An 18351-nucleotide genomic window follows, 5' to 3' on the forward strand; every position below is an offset into this window, starting at 1 on the left:
AACTGTATAACAAAGTAGGTTAAAACTAAAAGATTTTAATGTTACAAAAGGAAAATAAATAGTTGTATAAATCTACATTAAGACCTTTATTCCAACTTGATTCCTTCTGATTTAATTTGATCTGATGAGGAATTTTTCAATATTCTTGTGTCGGAAAAATGACTTCTTCAATCCTAAATTATCCTATAGACTACATGTGTCAAACTCTGGCCCGTGGGCCAAATTTGGCCCGCAATGTAATTATATTTTGCCCGCGAAGCCATACCAATTGACTATTAGAGCTGGCCCGCCGGTATTATCACTTAAAGCGCCTGTGCTAATACTACAAATACCAGCTCTGCTGGTGTTTTGGTGTGAAAATCCACACTCTACATCAGTTGGTGGTGGTAATAAACCAATATGTGGCTTGCCAACCACCAAGAAAGAGAAAGTAGTCATAGCGACCTTATATGCTAATGCTAATTCTGGCACTACCCCTCTGAAAAATGATTAAAGGAAAGGAAGAAAATAGGACCTTTCTGAACAGGTAGGAGGCAGAATATCTGTTTAGATATGTAAAAGACGGACCTGTCTTCTTGTATGTGGAGCCAATGTGCAGTACAAGGAGAACAACAACAGATGACAATATAAAACGCAACACCAAGACAAACACAAGCACCTGGAAATGACCCAAAGGTGCCAGAACGTAGAAGAGATGAAAAGGCCTTACATTTACATTACATTAACTTACAATGGCAAAATATTACTGTTGAAATTTATTTCAGAAGGCTGCAAATAAAGAGAAGAAATGAATGCCAGTGATGTGTTTTTTTAATTTGAATTTCAATTTTGCATGTGTGCAATAATAAATTATATATTGTATTGTGTTAAGATTTGCTTGTTCCATGTTCAGTTGTTGAGCAAAACTAGTTTGGGTCCATATCAAAAGGTTCCAACGTATAGCTGGAGGAAGATTTTTTTCAATAAATATCAATGTTGGCCCGTGACTTTGTCCCAGTTTTGAATTTTGGCCCACTGGCTATTTGAGTTTGACACCTCTGCTATAGATTGTATTTACTCTCACTCACTGTCCTGAAGTAGCTTCTGAGCTCTCAGTGACAGATCATTCTGTTGTATTCAAGGTTAGCACCTTCTTTACAGGATAGTGAAGGTCACTGGCTGGCCGGTGACCTTCACTTCCTCGTGCCTGATATACCTCTCAGTACAAATGTCTCATCAGGGTGGGTGCTGGTGCTGCGTGAACTGTTGCTGTGTTGGTGTCACTTCACCACTTCATTTCAACACAAGTCATCTGAGTCTCCTGTGTGTCCGTTCTAAGCATTGACATTAAAGAGGTTCAGAAAAACATATTTTATCTCAAACATATTTTTCAAGCTACACAATAGATTGAAACCTGAAGAAATGAATCCTGTGACTGATTTACAAAGAACAAATATGAATCAATCTATTGTTGTTACACATTGTGAAGGCAACACATTAGGCAACACATTAACGGTGCTTAAATGATCAAGGAGATACGAACTCTAGCCAAACATCTGTGTTCTTCTGTTGATGTCTCCTGCCTGGTGTACCCACATCAACGAGGTCTGGCCCCTCTGAGTCCCAAACTGACACAAACCCAATTAACCAACCGTCTTGACCCGGAGAAAAAATACAGACAACAGTTCCAACATTTCCACCAGAAGGACCACACATGGCGATACCACACACCTAAAACACAGAAAAATCAGCAGAACCATGAACGTCACCGAGTTTTATATTAATTTCAAAAGTCTGAAGATTTGTTCCCTTTTACTTCACATTTGTGCAAAGGAGGACAGATTTGGATAAAAGCTCATAACAACTAAATGAGCCTTAAAACAGTCATAAATCATGGACATACATTTCTGCAACAGCAAAATGGAGGACTACGGCAACCTCAAAAAACAATAAAACCATGAAATACAGAAAAATCATCCAGAATTTACAAAAAAAAACATTCTTCTGTAGAGTAAACAAAAAGATTTTGAAACCAACTTAATTAATAAGGCTATCTGTAAAAAAATTTAGCCTGCTAATAAAAATGTATTTGGAGGAAATGTCACTGTAACACCCGTTTAGGATTAAATTCATACTTACTGCTGCTCCAGGGATTCCAAATGGAGCCCCCTGGAACGACGAGGCAATTCCAGATCAAGACAATTACAATAACAATGACAGTGACAAGAATCACCAACACAACAGCAACAGCGATGCCTGCCATCAGTCCCATATGGTTCAAAGAAAATTAGCATGGTGACGCCTTCAGAGGGACGTTCAGGTATGAGAATCTAGGTGTAAATAATACTCACAGTTAAACAGTCTCATCCACCAGGATGGCTGAAATGAAAAAATAGCGTTATTAATGGACTGAGACAACTTCCTGCACAACCTTCATCAACATTTTGTGTTTACCGGTACTTCAGGAATAGGAATGTTGAGACTTTTCTGGATCTGATCCCAGGCAATATCGTTGCGGTTACACCAGAGGAGCCTGCCTTGATAGAACAGGGAGTCGACAGTGAGGCGGACGTTTCTAGGGAGCTCCTGTAATCTGCTCTCTACAATCACCAGATCAGGATCAAAGGTGTGATGCATCACCACCAGAATTAATGCTTTATTATCTGGAGACATAGAAAAGACCAGGGTGACTCAGGAAGGTAAGTTTGACTTTCACTTCTGCTTTAACAACTTTGAATCTTCATGTTACATTTAGTTCCATCACATTCACACTTAAGTTGCTACCTGGGAGTCCCTCCAGGGCCTCGTCAATGTCTGTTTTGATTCGGGATTTGACTGGACATGTGGGAATGTGTATTTCTACATGTGTGTTGATTTTGCTGCTGCCCAGAAATCACACAGAAAAAAAATATAAAGTAGACCATTAAATTATAGCTTAGTAAGTGTTCTTGTTTTACAGTGTAATCCCTCATATTGAACAACACTAAAAAACAAAGTAGTTGGGCCTACGTTCCATGATGCTATACTTTTAGATGTTATTTATGTCATAGTTCACTTTAGACAGAAACGTACCATGACCATCTTGCCGTCCTTGATCTCTCTGACGAACGTGGTCTCTTTGCCCTCCCACTTTTGGACGTGGACCAACTTGGTTGCTACCTGGGAGTCCCTCCAGGGCCTCGTCAATGTCTGTTTTGATTCGGGATTTGACTGGACAGAAAACCAAATAAAAATCTGCATCTTCCTGAATGTTCACTTCAGTGTGTCCAACACGTTTCATTTTGGAAACCCATTCCATGTGAGCGTTTTTTGTTTCAGAAGCCACGTAGACAAAGAACTTTGTTCCAGATACTGAAGAGAGAAAGGAAGAAGTGTGTTATTGGAAAATCAACCTGAGCAGCTTTGAACTTTCACCTGATGATGGAAATCATGCAGACATGAACCAGTGGGAAACACTTAGTTTAGACTGACGTGAAATAGTGTAAATGTAGTTTTGAATTAAAAGTCAAATGTAAATATAAATAACTTTAAACAAGCAATGCAATTATATTTAAAATTCGTAAACAAACATCACAATCAGTAAAATACCAAATTGTTCAAAAGTCTCTATAAACCACCTGACATTTGTCCATGTAGCAGAAAAATCACATTTCCTCCACTCTTATGTTAAACCGTTACCTTTGGCCTTTGACCCGATTATTTTGTTCATGCCTGGAATCATTATATAGTTAATCAGTGTTTAAAAGTTAGTGTAACGCTCATTAGAATCAAAGATAGAAGTTAAATATAGGTGACATGAAAACATGTTCTCTTCTCATGAAGTATTCAAATCACAGATACATTTTCAAGTCAAAATGATTCAATTCATGACATTTAGGTGCACTGTTACCCAAACAACAAAGCATGGGTGACAAGTGAAGGCCCTGAAGGCCCTTTTGAACGAGAAGAAGAGGGTCTTCATGACTGGAGACCTTGCTGAGCTCAGCAGAGTACAGAAGGAACTGAAATGCAGTCTGAAGGAGAGTAAGGGTTAGGGTTAGGGTTAGGGTGAGGGGGGGTAGGGTTAGGGTTAGGGTTAGGGGGGTAGGGTGAGGGTGAGGGTGAGGGTGAGGGTGAGGTGCCATGACCCAGTAGGGTGACAGAGGTCTTTCAGGTATGAGGATCCAGGTGTAAATAATACTCACAGTTAAACGGTCTCTTCCACCAGGATGGCTGAAATGACAAAAATGAGCGTTATTAATGGACTGAGACAACTTCCTGCACAACCTTCATAAACATTTGGTGTTTACTTCAGGAATAGGAATGTTGAAAGTTTTCTGGATCTGATTCCAGGCAACAGTTACACATTTGCATACCATTTTGGAAACCCATCCCATGAGCTTGTTTCGTGTTTCAGAAGCCACGCAGACAAAGAACTTTGTTCCAGATGCTGAAGAGAGAAAGGAAGAAGTGTGTTATTGGAAAATCAACCTGAGCAGCTTTGAACTTTCACCTGATGATGGAAATCATGCAGACATGAACCAGTGGGAAACACTTAGTTTAGACTGACGTGAAACAGTGTAAATGTAGTTTTGAATTAAAAGTCAAATGTAAATATAAATAACTTTAAACAAGCAATGCAATTATATTTGAAATTGGTAAACAAACATCACAATCAGTAAAATACCAAATTGTTCAAAAGTCTCTATAAACCACCTGACATTTGTCCATGTAGCAGAAAAATCACATTTCCTCCACTCTTATGTTAAACCGTTACCTTTGGCCTTTGACCCGATTATTTTGTTCATGCCTGGAATCATTATATAGTTAATCAGTGTTTAAAAGTTAGTGTAACGCTCATTAGAATCAAAGATAGAAGTTAAATATAGGTGACATGAAAACATGTTCTCTTCTCATGAAGTATTCAAATCACAGATACATTTTCAAGTCAAAATGATTCAATTCATGACATTTAGGTGCACTGTTACCCAAACAACAAAGCATGGGTGACAAGTGAAGGCCCTGAAGGCCCTTTTGAACGAGAAGAAGAGGGTCTTCATGACTGGAGACCTTGCTGAGCTCAGCAGAGTACAGAACTGAAATGCAGTCTGAAGGAGAGTTAGGGTTAGGGTTAGGGTTAGGGTTAGGGTTAGGGGTTAGGGTGAGGGTGAGGGTGAGGTGCCATGACCCAGTAGGGTGACAGAGGTCTTTCAGGTATGAGGATCCAGGTGTAAATAATACTCACAGTACAACAGTACAGAGTTAAACAGTCTCTTCCACCAGGATGGCTGAAATGACAAAAATGAGCGTTATTAATGGACTGAGACAACTTCCTGCACAACCTTCATCAACATTTTGTGTTTACTTCAGGAATAAGAATGTTGAGACTTTTTTGGATCTGATTCCAGGCAATATCGTTGCGGTTACACCTGAGGAGCCTGCCTCTATAGAACAGGGAGTCGACAGTGAGGTGGACGTTTCTAGGGAGCTCCTGTAATCTGCTCTCTACAATCACCAGATCAGGATCAAAGGTGTGATGCATCACCACCAGAATTATTGCTTTATTATCTGGAGACATAGAAAAGACCAGGGTGACTCAGGAAGGTAAGTTTGACTTTCACTTCTGCTTTAACAACTTTGAATATTCATGTTACATTTAGTTCCATCACATTCACACTTAAGTTGCTACCTGGGAGTCCCTCCAGGGCCTCGTCAATGTCTGTTTTGATTCGGGATTTGACTGGACAGAAAACCAAATAAAAATCTGCATCTTCCTGAATGTTCACTTCAGTGTGTCCAACACGTTTCATTTTGGAAACCCATTCCATGTGAGCGTTTTTTGTTTCAGAAGCCACGTAGACAAAGAACTTTGTTCCAGATACTGAAGAGAGAAAGGAAGAAGTGTGTTATTGGAAAATCAACCTGAGCAGCTTTGAACTTTCACCTGATGATGGAAATCATGCAGACATGAACCAGTGGGAAACACTTAGTTTAGACTGAGGTGAAATAGTGTAAATGTAGTTTTGAATTAAAAGTCAAATGTAAATATAAATAACTTTAAACAAGCAATGCAATTATATTTAAAATTCGTAAACAAACATCACAATCAGTAAAATACCAAATGTTCAAAAGTCTCTATAAACCACCTGACATTTGTCCATGTAGCAGAAAAATCACATTTCCTCCACTCTTATGTTAAACCGTTACCTTTGGCCTTTGACCCGATTATTTTGTTCATGCCTGGAATCATTATATAGTTAATCAGTGTTTAAAAGTTAGTGTAACGCTCATTAGAATCAAAGATAGAAGTTAAATATAGGTGACATGAAAACATGTTCTCTTCTCATGAAGTATTCAAATCACAGATACATTTTCAAGTCAAAATGATTCAATTCATGACATTTAGGTGCACTGTTACCCAAACAACAAAGCATGGGTGACAAGTGAAGGCCCTGAAGGCCCTTTTGAACGAGAAGAAGAGGGTCTTCATGACTGGAGACCTTGCTGAGCTCAGCAGAGTACAGAAGGAACTGAAATGCAGTCTGAAGGAGAGTTAGGGTTAGGGGTTAGGTTAGGTGAGGGTGAGGGGGGGTAGGGTTAGGGTTAGGGTTAGGGGGGGGGGTAGGGTGAGGGTGAGGGTTAGGGTGAGGGTGAGGGTGAGGGTGAGGTGCCATGACCCAGTAGGGTGACAGAGGTCTTTCAGATATGAGGATCCAGGTGTAAATAATACTCACAGTTAAACGGTCTCTTCCACCAGGATGGCTGAAATGACAAAAATGAGCGTTATTAATGGACTGAGACAACTTCCTGCACAACCTTCATAAACATTTGGTGTTTACTTCAGGAATAGGAATGTTGAAAGTTTTCTGGATCTGATTCCAGGCAACAGTTACACATTTGCATACCATTTTGGAAACCCATCCCATGAGCTTGTTTCGTGTTTCAGAAGCCACGCAGACAAAGAACTTTGTTCCAGATACTGAGAGAAAGAAGAGAAGAAGAAGTGTGTTATTGGAAAATCAACCTGAGCAGCTTTGAACTTTCACCTGATGATGGAAATCATGCAGACATGAACCAGTGGGAAACACTTAGTTTAGACTGACGTGAAACAGTGTAAATGTAGTTTTGAATTAAAAGTCAAATGTAAATATAAATAACTTTAAACAAGCAATGCAATTATATTTGAAATTGGTAAACAAACATCACAATCAGTAAAATACCAAATTGTTCAAAAGTCTCTATAAACCACCTGACATTTGTCCATGTAGCAGAAAAAATCACATTTCCTCCACTCTTATGTTAAACCGTTACCTTTGGCCTTTGACCCGATTATTTTGTTCATGCCTGGAATCATTATATAGTTAATCAGTGTTTAAAAGTTAGTGTAACGCTCATTAGAATCAAAGATAGAAGTTAAATATAGGTGACATGAAAACATGTTCTCTTCTCATGAAGTATTCAAATCACAGATACATTTTCAAGTCAGAATGATTCAATTCATGACATTTAGGTGCACTGTTACCCAAACAACAAAGCATGGGTGACAAGTGAAGGCCCTGAAGGCCCTTTTGAACGAGAAGAAGAGGGTCTTCATGACTGGAGACCTTGCTGAGCTCAGCAGAGTACAGAAGGAACTGAAATGCAGTCTGAAGGAGAGTTAGGGTTAGGGTTAGGTTAGGGTAGGTTAGGGTTAGGGTTGGGGTTAGGGTGAGGGTGAGGGTGAGGTGCCATGACCCAGTAGGGTGACAGAGGTCTTTCAGGTATGAGGATCCAGGTGTAAATAATACTCACAGTACAACAGTACAGAGTTAAACAGTCTCTTCCACCAGGATGGCTGAAATGACAAAAATGAGCGTTATTAATGGACTGAGACAACTTCCTGCACAACCTTCATCAACATTTTGTGTTTACTTCAGGAATAAGAATGTTGAGACTTTTTGGATCTGATTCCAGGCAATATCGTTGCGGTTACACCTGAGGAGCCTGCCTTGATAGAACAGGGAGTCGACAGTGAGGCGGACGTTTCTAGGGGAGCTCCTGTAATCTGCTCTCTACAATCACCAGATCAGGATCAAAGGTGTGATGCATCACCACCAGAATTATTGCTTTATTATCTGGAGACATAGAAAAGACCAGGGTGACTCAGGAAGGTAAGTTTGACTTTCACTTCTGCTTTAACAACTTTGAATATTCATGTTACATTTAGTTCCATCACATTCACACTTAAGTTGCTACCTGGGAGTCCCTCCAGGGCCTCGTCAATGTCTGTTTTGATTCGGGATTTGACTGGACAGAAAACCAAATAAAAATCTGCATCTTCCTGAATGTTCACTTCAGTGTGTCCAACACGTTTCATTTTGGAAACCCATTCCATGTGAGCGTTTTTTGTTTCAGAAGCCACGTAGACAAAGAACTTTGTTCCAGATACTGAAGAGAGAAGAGAAGAAGAAGTGTGTTATTGGAAAATCAACCTGAGCAGCTTTGAACTTTCACCTGATGATGGAAATCATGCAGACATGAACCAGTGGAAACACTTAGTTTAGACTGAGGTGAAATAGTGTAAATGTAGTTTTGAATTAAAAGTCAAATGTAAATATAAATAACTTTAAACAAGCAATGCAATTATATTTAAAATTCGTAAACAAACATCACAATCAGTAAAATACCAAATTGTTCAAAAGTCTCTATAAACCACCTGACATTTGTCCATGTAGCAGAAAAAATCACATTTCCTCCACTCTTATGTTAAACCGTTACCTTTGGCCTTTGACCCGATTATTTTGTTCATGCCTGGAATCATTATATAGTTAATCAGTTTTAAAAGTTAGTGTAACGCTCATTAGAATCAAAGATAGAAGTTAAATATAGGTGACATGAAAACATGTTCTCTTCTCATGAAGTATTCAAATCACAGATACATTTTCAAGTCAAAATGATTCAATTCATGACATTTAGGTGCACTGTTACCCAAACAAAAAGCATGGGTGACAAGTGAAGGCCCTGAAGGCCCTTTTGAACGAGAAGAAGAGGGTCTTCATGACTGGAGACCTTGCTGAGCTCAGCAGAGTACAGAAGGAACTGAAATGCAGTCTGAAGGAGAGTTAGGGTTAGGGTTAGGGTGAGGGTGAGGGGGGCTAGGGTTAGGGTTAGGGTTAGGGGGGTAGGGTGAGGGTGAGGGTGGGGTGAGGGTGAGGGTGAGGGGTGAGGTGCCATGACCCAGTAGGGTGACAGAGGTCTTTCAGATATGAGGATCCAGGTGTAAATAATACTCACAGTTAAACGGTCTCTTCCACCAGGATGGCTGAAATGACAAAAATGAGCGTTATTAATGGACTGAGACAACTTCCTGCACAACCTTCATAAACATTTGGTGTTTACTTCAGGAATAGGAATGTTGAAAGTTTTCTGGATCTGATTCCAGGCAACACAGTTACACATTTGCATACCATTTTGGAAACCCATCCCATGAGCTTGTTTCGTGTTTCAGAAGCCACGCAGACAAAGAACTTTGTTCCAGATACTGAAGAGAGAAAGGAAGAAGTGTGTTATTGGAAAATCAACCTGAGCAGCTTTGAACTTTCACCTGATGATGGAAATCATGCAGACATGAACCAGTGGGAAACACTTAGTTTAGACTGACGTGAAACAGTGTAAATGTAGTTTTGAATTAAAAGTCAAATGTAAATATAAATAACTTTAAACAAGCAATGCAATTATATTTGAAATTGGTAAACAAACATCACAATCAGTAAAATACCAATTGTTCAAAAGTCTCTATAAACCACCTGACATTTGTCCATGTAGCAGAAAAATCACATTTCCTCCACTCTTATGTTAAACCGTTACCTTTGGCCTTTGACCCGATTATTTTGTTCATGCCTGGAATCATTATATAGTTAATCAGTGTTTAAAAGTTAGTGTAACGCTCATTAGAATCAAAGATAGAAGTTAAATATAGGTGACATGAAAACATGTTCTCTTCTCATGAAGTATTCAAATCACAGATACATTTTCAAGTCAAAATGATTCAATTCATGACATTTAGGTGCACTGTTACCCAAACAACAAAGCATGGGTGACAAGTGAAGGCCCTGAAGGCCCTTTTGAACGAGAAGAAGAGGGTCTTCATGACTGGAGACCTTGCTGAGCTCAGCAGAGTACAGAAGGAACTGAAATGCAGTCTGAAGGAGAGTTAGGGTTAGGGTGAGGGTGAGGGTGAGGGTGAGGGTGAGGGTGAGGGTGAGGGTGAGGGTGAGTGGGTGCCATGACCCAGTAGGGTGACAGAGGTCTTTCAGGTATGAGGATCCAGGTGTAAATAATACTCACAGTACAACAGTACAGAGTTAAACAGTCTCATCCACCAGGATGGCTGAAATGACAAAAATGAGCGTTATTAATGGACTGAGACAACTTCCTGCACAACCTTCATCAACATTTTGTGTTTACTTCAGGAATAGGAATGTTGAGACTTTTTTGGATCTGATTCCAGGCAATATCGTTGCGGTTACACCTGAGGAGCCTGCCTTGATAGAACAGGGAGTCGACAGTGAGGCGGACGTTTCTAGGGAGCTCCTGTAATCTGCTCTCTACAATCACCAGATGAGGATCAAAGGTGTGATGCATCACCACCAGAATTACTGCTTTATTATCTGGAGACATAGAAAAGACCAGGGTGACTCAGGAAGGTAAGTTTGACTTTCACTTCTGCTTTAACAACTTTGAATCTTCATGTTACATTTAGTTCCATCACATTCACACTTAAGTTGCTACCTGGGAGTCCCTCCAGGGCCTCGTCAATGTCTGTTTTGATTCGGGATTTGACTGGACAGAAAACCAAATAATAATCTGCATCTTCTGGAATGTTCACTTCAGTGTGTCCAACACGTTTCATTTTGGAAACCCATTCCATGTGAGCATTTTTGTTTCTGAAGCCACGTAGACAAAGAACTTTGTTCCAGATACTGAAGAGAGAAAGGAAGAAGTGTGTTATTGGAAAATCAACCTGAGCAGCTTTGAACTTTCACCTGATGATGGAAATCATGCAGACATGAACCAGTGGGAAACACTTAAACCTCCTTTAGACTGAAGGTTAAATAAATATAGCTAAAATACTTCATTGCTCATAAAATACCAAAACAACAAATTGATTGTTGTCAAGTTATGACTAAAAACTGATTCAGAATTTGATGACATTTACTGTCTTTTGTCAAAAAACAAATAGTTTCCTCACCACCGCTCTCCATGTCTCTGTGGTGGAAAGAAAGATCCACATTAGTGCAGAATTCAAAAACAACAAAAAGAAACCCCAAAGTGAAACATTGTAAGATTGTCAAAGTGCGTCACTTGCACGACTGGCCCCCTGACACAACTATAAATACCTTAAAGGAGAATAAGTCCGATGCATTGTACGATCTGCTGTTGGGCCACTCGCAGGGATTCGTCAGTGTAAGAATGTTTAATGAATACTCACGAAATCGATTGATAGTTTGCGTGTAGTGTCTCTGACATAGTCCCAGTCTGGACGCGTCGCTCTGCGTGGAGAAGAACCGATTTCACTTTCGCTTTGCTCAAATGACGTGGCCTCAATCACCAATCCCACAGATGCGGGCTGCTGCCACATCGTGGATCCTCCCAGGTTTTTGGTTTTTAGCTTTAGTAGATATCGTCAGGCGTTATTGTTTTAAAGTACTTGTATAATTGAGTTAGAATGGGAATCTTGATTTTTGTTTGATATAACTATAAAGATAGAAAAAGCCTAAATTCCTGCAGTGATCCAGCACCCTCAGCTGGTCAGTTGACGTCACTTACGGAGCCTTCAGCAAGTGTCTGACATCACGTTGACAACAAGAGTAATAAAACAATAAAATAATACAAAAGTGTCTGACATCACATCGACAACAATAGTAATAATACAATAATTTTGAGTAGCAGATAAATGGAGAAATATAAACTCCAAAAGCATCAAAACCACGCCCCCTACCCATAATCCTCCCGGGTGACAGAGGCCCCGCCCCCAAATCTCCGCCACAATATAACCAGAACGAGAGTTGTGTGTCTCTATAGTTTGGACCTGACTTTTTTTTAAATTTAACATTAGAATAAAACCTTAAACTGTCGTGAGTTTATCTATCTATCTATCTAATCTATCTATCTATCTATCTATCTATCTATCTATCTATCTATCTATCTATCTATCTATCTATCTATCTATCTATCTATCTATCTATCTATCTATCTATCTATCTATCTATCTATCTATCTATCTATCTATCTATCTATCCATCTATCTATCTATCGTGCATTTTCAAACAGACCAGTGCTTTGATTTTATGTTCATGTAAATGTCCATATAGTTTAAACTGACTTCTGTGGTTTTCTTCACTTTAGTGTTATTTAAAAATAACACAACATTAGAAGCACTTTTGCGCCTAATTGGCCAAACATAACGACAAAACTGTATAACAAAGTAGGTTAAAACTAAAAGATTTTAATGTTACAAAAGGAAAATAAACAGTTGTATAAATCTACATTAAGACCTATTCCAACTTGATTCCTTCTGATTTGATTTGATCTGATGAGGAAATTTTCAATATTCTTGTGTCGGAAAAGTGACTTCTTAAATCCTAAATTATCCTATAGATCATAGGTGTCAAACTCTGGCCCGTGGGCCAAATTTGGCCCGGAATGTAATTATATTTTGCCCGCGAAGCCGTACCAATTGACTATTAGAGCTGGCCCGCCGGTATTATCACTTAAAGCGCTTGTGCTATTACTACAAATACGAGCTCTGCTGGTGTTTTGGTGTGAAAATCCACACTCTACATCAGTTGGTAGTGGTAATAAACCAATATGTGGCTTGCCAACCACCAAGAAAGAGAAAGTAGTCATAGCGACCTTATATGCTAATGCTAATTCTGGCACTACCCCTCTGAAAAATGATTAAAGGAAAGGAAGAAAATAGGACCTTTCTGAACAGGTAGGAGGCAGAATATCTGTTTAGATATGTAAAAGACGGACCTGTCTTCTTGTATGTGGAGCCAATGTGCAGTACAAGGAGAACAACAACAGATGACAATATAAAACGCAACACCAAGACAAACACAAGCACCTGGAAATGACCCAAAGGTGCCAGAACGTAGAAGAGATGAAAAGCCTTACATTTACATTACATTAACTTACAATGGCAAAAAATTACTGTTGAAATTTATTTCAGAAGGCTGCAAAAAAAGAGAAGAAATGAATGCCAGTGATGTGTTTTTTTAATTTGAATTTCAATTTTGCATGTGTGCAATAATAAATTATATATTGTATTGTGTTAAGATTTGCTTGTTCCATGTTCAGTTGTTGAGCAAAACTAGTTAGGGTCCATATCAAAAGGTTCCAACGTATAGCTGGAGGAAAATTTTTTTCAATAAATATCAATGTTGGCCGTGACTTTGTCCCAGTTTTGAATTTTGGCCCACTGGCTATTTGAGTTTGACACCTCTGCTATAGATTGTATTTACTCTCACTCACTGTCTGAAGTAGCTTCTGAGCTCTCAGTGACAGATCATTCTGTTGTATTCAAGGTTAGCATCTTCTTTACAGGATAGTGAAGGGCACTACGAACTCTAGCCAAACATCTGTGTTCTTCTGTGATGTCTTCTGCCTGGTGTACCCACATCAACGAGGTCTGGCCCCTCTGAGTCCCAAACTGACACAAACCCAATTAACCAACCATCTTGACCCGGAGAAAAAATACAGACAACAGTTCCAACATTTCCACCAGAAGGACCACACATGGCGATACCACACACCTAAAACACAGAAAAAAAAACAGCAGAACCATGAACGTCACCGAGTTTTATATTAATTTCAAAAGTCTGAAGATTTGTTCCCTTTTACTTCACATTTGTGCAAAGGAGGACAGATTTGGATAAAAGCTCATAACAACTAAATGAGCCTTAAAACAGTCATAAATCATGGACATACATTTCTGCAACAGCAAAATGGAGGACTACGGCAACCTCAAAAAACAATAAAACCATGAAATACAGAAAAATCATCCAGAATTAAAAAAAACAACATTCTTCTGTAGAGTAAACAAAAAGATTTTGAAACCAACTTAATCATTGAGGCTATCTGTAAAAAATTTAGCCTGCTAATAAAAATGTATTTGGAGGAAATGTCACTGTAACACCAGTTTAGGATTAAATTCATACTTACTGCTGCTCCAGGGATTCCAAATGGAGCCCCCTGGAACGACGAGGCAATTCCAGATCAAGACAACTACAATAACAATGACAGTGACAAGAATCACCAACACAACAGCAACAGCGATGCCTGCCATCAGTCCCATATGGTTCAAAGAAAATTAGCATGGTGACGCCTTCAGAGGGACGTTCAGGTATGAGAATCTAGGTGTAAATAATACTCACAGTTACACCCGAGGAGCCTGCCTTGATAGAACAGGGGGTTGACAGTGAGGCGGACGTTTCTAGGGAGCTCCTGTAATCTGCTCTCTACAATCACCAGATCAGGATCAAAGGTGTGATGCATCACCACCAGAATTACTGCTTTATTATCTGGAGACATAGAAAAGACCAGGGTGACTCAGCAAGGTAAGTTTCACTTTCACTTCTGCTTTAACAACTTTGAATCTTCATGTTACATTTAGTTCCATCACATTCACACTGAAGTTGCTACCTGGGAGTCCCTCCAGGGCCTCGTCAATGTCTGTTTTGATTCGGGATTTGACTGGACATGTGGGAATGTGTATTTCTACATGTGTGTTGATTTTGCTGCTGCCCAGAAATCACACAGAAAAAAAATATAAAGTAGACCATTAAATTATAGCTTAGTAAGTGTTCTTGTTTTACAGTGTAATCCCTCATATTGAACAACACTAAAAAACAAAGTAGTTGGGCCTACGTTCCATGATGCTATACTTTTAGATGTTATTTATGTCATAGTTCACTTTAGACAGAAACGTACCATGACCATCTTGCCATCCTTGATCTCTCTGACGAACGTGGTCTCTTTGCCCTCCCACTTTTGGACGTGGACCAACTTGTCTCCCTCCAGAGACACTGTAGACTGAGAGACACAACACATGGTGACCGTACTGAAAAGTGTGGCCAATTAATCTTGATTACTCCAGAATATGCCGATCTGAGATGATTGAAAGTGTTTGTTCTTACTTTACAGTTCCTGTCGTCGGCGGTGGTTTCATCAAACTCCTCCCCCAGCTTGAAGGAGATCTCTGTGTTTTTGAAGGTGCTCTGGGTGCGAACCACCACCTTATCGCCCTCCAGGCTGATGATGACGGTCGGTTTGGTCACGTTCCCGACCTGTCGGGTGGCGAAGCCCACGCCTGGGACATGACATATGAAGCACATTTCAACACTGAGATCAAAGAAAAAGAGCAAAGCTAGAAGCACATTACTGACCAAGGCTTTCATGTAATCATCAAAGTTCTCGCTCTCCACCAGTTTCCAGGTTGCACAGAAGGCGTCGACCATGGTGATAGTTTTTCAGAGACCAAGTATTCTGAAGAGCACAGTGAGTGAGCTGTGGTCGTTCAAGTTTCCCCCCAGTGTGTTATTATTCCGCGCCTTATTATTATGCATGCAGGTGGGCAGGGCCACGGGTCCCATTGGCTCAGGAGATTTTTGCTGTGTTCCTTATTGGACGGTTATTAAATGGGTCACGGTCCTACTGACCCGTAGAGAGGTGGGGCAAAGCTAAATTAGCTCATTTGTATGCGCGATGATGTAATTACTCTAATTCCTGCAGCCAGCTCAGGTTGATGTGGTGCTAAAAAGGAGAAATTCTCCATTTTAAAGATGACCCCAAAAAAATCCAACTACAACAATGAAAAGCATGTTATAATGATGCTACCGGCAGAAGAGTAGTCTTCAAATCCCCATGAATCATTTCCTCATGTCCCGGTCCCCCCCTCTCCAGTCAGCCCGGTGCCACCCGATCGGAATGTGTCCTGTTGGGGATCGTCGGTGAAGCAGAATCACTTTGTTTGACAGCTCTTTGTCCTGAGTTGCATTACTGACCCCACCACCACCACCACCACTGCAATTACTTCATGCTTCACATGCACGGTAACGACTGTACTTAAGTGTGTGTGTGTGTGAGAGTGTGTGCATGTGTAAGTTCCGCTTTCTCACACAAAGTCAGTGTTTATGGAGGAACGCACAGACCCAGATGAGTGATTGTGACTCTTGATTGGGCAGTTTATGGTCGTTCATTTAAGTTGGACTCAGGGAGGTTTTTTGATAAACTGTCATGAGCATTAAGCTTGGAGCTGATGTTGTGTTTTAAAGGTTGACCTGTTTTTTTTTGTGGAGCAGCTTCTGACACACTGGGATTGTCAGTATTTCCAAAAGTCTCCTTCCGGTTAGTTTTTTAATTCTATTTGTAATGCATCATAAAAGTAATTTTAAAATACCACTGACCGAGCTGCCAAATTCAAAATCTTGTTTTGGTTTAGTTTTGAGGAAATATACTTCAAATCTGCTCCTCTTCTCATTTTCTTTTTAGCACCTTTGTTTTTTGAAGGATCTCCTGTTGATTCACTTCTTTTGAACAACTTCATTTCCTCTGCACTTCATCTGAGAACAGGGCATGCAGACATTAATCATACCTGTAGGCTGGAGCTCTACTCAGCAACAACAGCTGGTGTCTGCAAACCTGCATCGGTGAAGGAGCTCTAGTGCCCCCTGCTGGTCGGTGGCAGAAGTGCCTCCTAATTTTGGGTTGAATGAAAACGTCCCCGATATTAATAACACCAATTGTACAAATAATACTTTAAAGTCTTCACCACTGAGTTGACTCCGAGAAACATTGTTTGAAATAGCTTTTAATTTCATACTTACAGTAAACACACTTTGTTATTTAATGCTACAAAACCAAAGCTGTCATTGAAAAGAACAAGAAAAAAGGAAGAAAATGAAAAAAGTATCAAAACGATTAAAAATGAATGAAATTCAATTAAATATGCAGCCTCCTATTTGCTCATCAACCAAAATATGCTTCTAAATGAAACATATTTGGATTTACTTATTTAACAGGTAATACAATATAGGAATTAAAACATTTCACAAAAAACCTCTGCACATACAAGAACAAATAAAACAAGTTCTTGGCTGCTATTATTTGAGCTGTGATGGTTGTGTTGGTGCTGACATTCTCACAGTGCTGTAGGTCACATTGGATCACCTTCATCACCAAAAACCTGAAGAAAAAAAAACGAAACAGAATTGACAACCAAACAAACTGATCCTTTTTGTTTGAACTCCTTTGGTGGATGATGTTGACTTCAAATCCATCATGGACAAATGTGAAAATAATGAAGGTGGGTCAAAAATCAAAAGAATAAACCTAAATCTTTTATAAATGTATTCAGTTATGTACCAAAACCAAGGCTGAACTTATTTTAGCATCTGTGAAAGCTTCTGTGAAGGCAAACAAGGACCCGTTATCGTTGTACCTGGGCTCCACCGTTGGTGCTCTTGTAGCTGATGGAGGCGTAACAAATGTTCTCGCTTTTGACCTAAAGAGACGAAAATGTGTGACTCAGTTCTGCATTAAGAAGTTTCCTCCTAAGGGGTCACACTTTATCTCTCATTTTCTACACTTTGACAGACTTTTTTTCAACTTCAAGTTTTTAAAATATTTTTCAAAATGTTTCTGTGCATACAAAAAGTCTGTCTAAACCTTTTTAATGTGTTATTGTGCTATGGAGGAAAAAAGCATCTTCCTCAACTCTTCTGGACTCAAGTGCCCGAACCAAATCAACCCAGGCGACAGTGGAACAACAGCATTAAAGAGAGGACAGAGATGAGGTTTATGCTCTTGGTGCTGGTTGGGTTCTTAGTGGAACACTTTAGATAAAACCGGGGAAACATAATGACGCCAAGGCACATTATGATCATGATTATTGTGGACTTTCACATCCTTCTACACTGACATTTCATTAACATCATGAAACTTACCAGTGCCTTTTCTCCGTTTATATATGAAAACTGTGAGGCAACCGATGGCAAGGACAACTGAAGCGGCTGCTGCAATGAGGTTCAGCCACCACGGATCTGGAAGATAATGGAGATATTTGGCTCTCATTCATACAACATAATAATTAATGAATCTGGATCTTATCCCCCAAACTGGTTACTATGTAGAAAAAGGACTAACGGACTTTAAGGTTATTAAAGGATTTTCCATTATAAATGTGCATGACTACCCTCTTTAGGCTGTAACCTGCCTATAATCATTATATGAGGAAGACCTCTTCATCATCAGGACAGGACTTTAGACGACTGCATTGGTTTAACTGGGAGAAATGGGACAGCCCATAACAGTCGATGATCTCATCGAATTCTGGTGATTCAAGTGAAATCA

The 18351-nt window shown here is 39.7% G+C and overlaps 2 protein-coding genes and 2 long non-coding RNA genes across 36 annotated transcripts in view; 1 reads left to right on the forward strand and 3 right to left on the reverse strand.

The window, feature by feature from the left end:
- The window catches only part of LOC130520119 (uncharacterized), a 31821-nt gene extending 19924 nt beyond the window's left edge, over positions 1 to 11897 (reverse strand). Inside the window, exons 1-19 of one of the 33 annotated variants that reach the window (XM_057023700.1) lie at positions 11429 to 11896; positions 11189 to 11205; positions 10729 to 10919; positions 10405 to 10607; positions 10285 to 10327; positions 9405 to 9478; positions 7750 to 7792; positions 6798 to 6937; positions 6693 to 6720; positions 5648 to 5839; positions 5324 to 5526; positions 5204 to 5246; positions 4269 to 4408; positions 4164 to 4191; positions 3052 to 3330; positions 2434 to 2642; positions 2331 to 2358; positions 2119 to 2148; positions 16 to 1710 (exon numbers count right to left, since the gene is read on the reverse strand). In XM_057023700.1, the coding sequence (XP_056879680.1) occupies positions 1577 to 1710; positions 2119 to 2148; positions 2331 to 2358; positions 2434 to 2642; positions 3052 to 3330; positions 4164 to 4191; positions 4269 to 4408; positions 5204 to 5246; positions 5324 to 5526; positions 5648 to 5839; positions 6693 to 6720; positions 6798 to 6937; positions 7750 to 7792; positions 9405 to 9478; positions 10285 to 10327; positions 10405 to 10607; positions 10729 to 10919; positions 11189 to 11205; positions 11429 to 11578 (2175 nt within the window). In that variant the 5' untranslated portion in view covers positions 11579 to 11896 and the 3' untranslated portion in view covers positions 16 to 1576. Of the gene's footprint in view, positions 1 to 15; positions 1711 to 2118; positions 2149 to 2330; positions 2359 to 2433; positions 2643 to 3051; positions 3331 to 4163; positions 4192 to 4268; positions 4409 to 5203; positions 5247 to 5323; positions 5527 to 5647; positions 5840 to 6692; positions 6721 to 6797; positions 6938 to 7749; positions 7793 to 9231; positions 9260 to 9404; positions 9479 to 10284; positions 10328 to 10404; positions 10608 to 10728; positions 10920 to 11188; positions 11206 to 11336 lie in introns of those variants that run through there. The other 32 variants (XM_057023701.1, XM_057023681.1, XM_057023684.1 and 29 more) reach the window with 32 other exon arrangements.
- Positions 10511 to 15315, forward strand: LOC130520124 (uncharacterized). Its single transcript, XR_008948659.1, has 3 exons — positions 10511 to 10643; positions 14175 to 14558; positions 15145 to 15315. It is a non-coding gene; the product is annotated as an uncharacterized LOC130520124 (long non-coding RNA).
- On the reverse strand, positions 14376 to 15473 carry LOC130520123 (fatty acid-binding protein, brain-like). Its single transcript, XM_057023715.1, has 3 exons — positions 15138 to 15473; positions 14644 to 15033; positions 14376 to 14522 (listed from the first exon to the last, which is right to left on the reverse strand). Exons 1-2 carry the CDS (start codon positions 15456 to 15458, stop codon positions 14911 to 14913), a joined length of 444 nt encoding a protein of 147 aa, XP_056879695.1. The 5' UTR covers positions 15459 to 15473; the 3' UTR covers positions 14376 to 14522; positions 14644 to 14910.
- Positions 15474 to 16778: 1305 nt separating this feature from the next.
- On the reverse strand, positions 16779 to 18084 carry LOC130520126 (uncharacterized). Its single transcript, XR_008948661.1, has 3 exons — positions 17946 to 18084; positions 17441 to 17503; positions 16779 to 17185 (listed from the first exon to the last, which is right to left on the reverse strand). It is a non-coding gene; the product is annotated as an uncharacterized LOC130520126 (long non-coding RNA).
- Positions 18085 to 18351: the final 267 nt, after the last annotated feature.

This window comes from Takifugu flavidus, unplaced genomic scaffold, assembly GCF_003711565.1.
Source record: "Takifugu flavidus isolate HTHZ2018 unplaced genomic scaffold, ASM371156v2 ctg288, whole genome shotgun sequence".
Classification (NCBI taxonomy): Eukaryota; Metazoa; Chordata; class Actinopteri; order Tetraodontiformes; family Tetraodontidae; genus Takifugu; species Takifugu flavidus.

Bases quoted from the DNA above. Each gene is read 5' to 3' on its own strand.
- LOC130520123 (XM_057023715.1), bottom strand. From the start codon at position 15,458: ATGGTCGACGCCTTCTGTGCAACCTGGAAACTGGTGGAGAGCGAGAAC. The intron at 15,034-15,137 runs GTAAGAACAAAC...TGTGTCTCTCAG, and splicing joins CCGACGACAGGAACTGTAAA to TCTACAGTGTCTCTGGAGGG.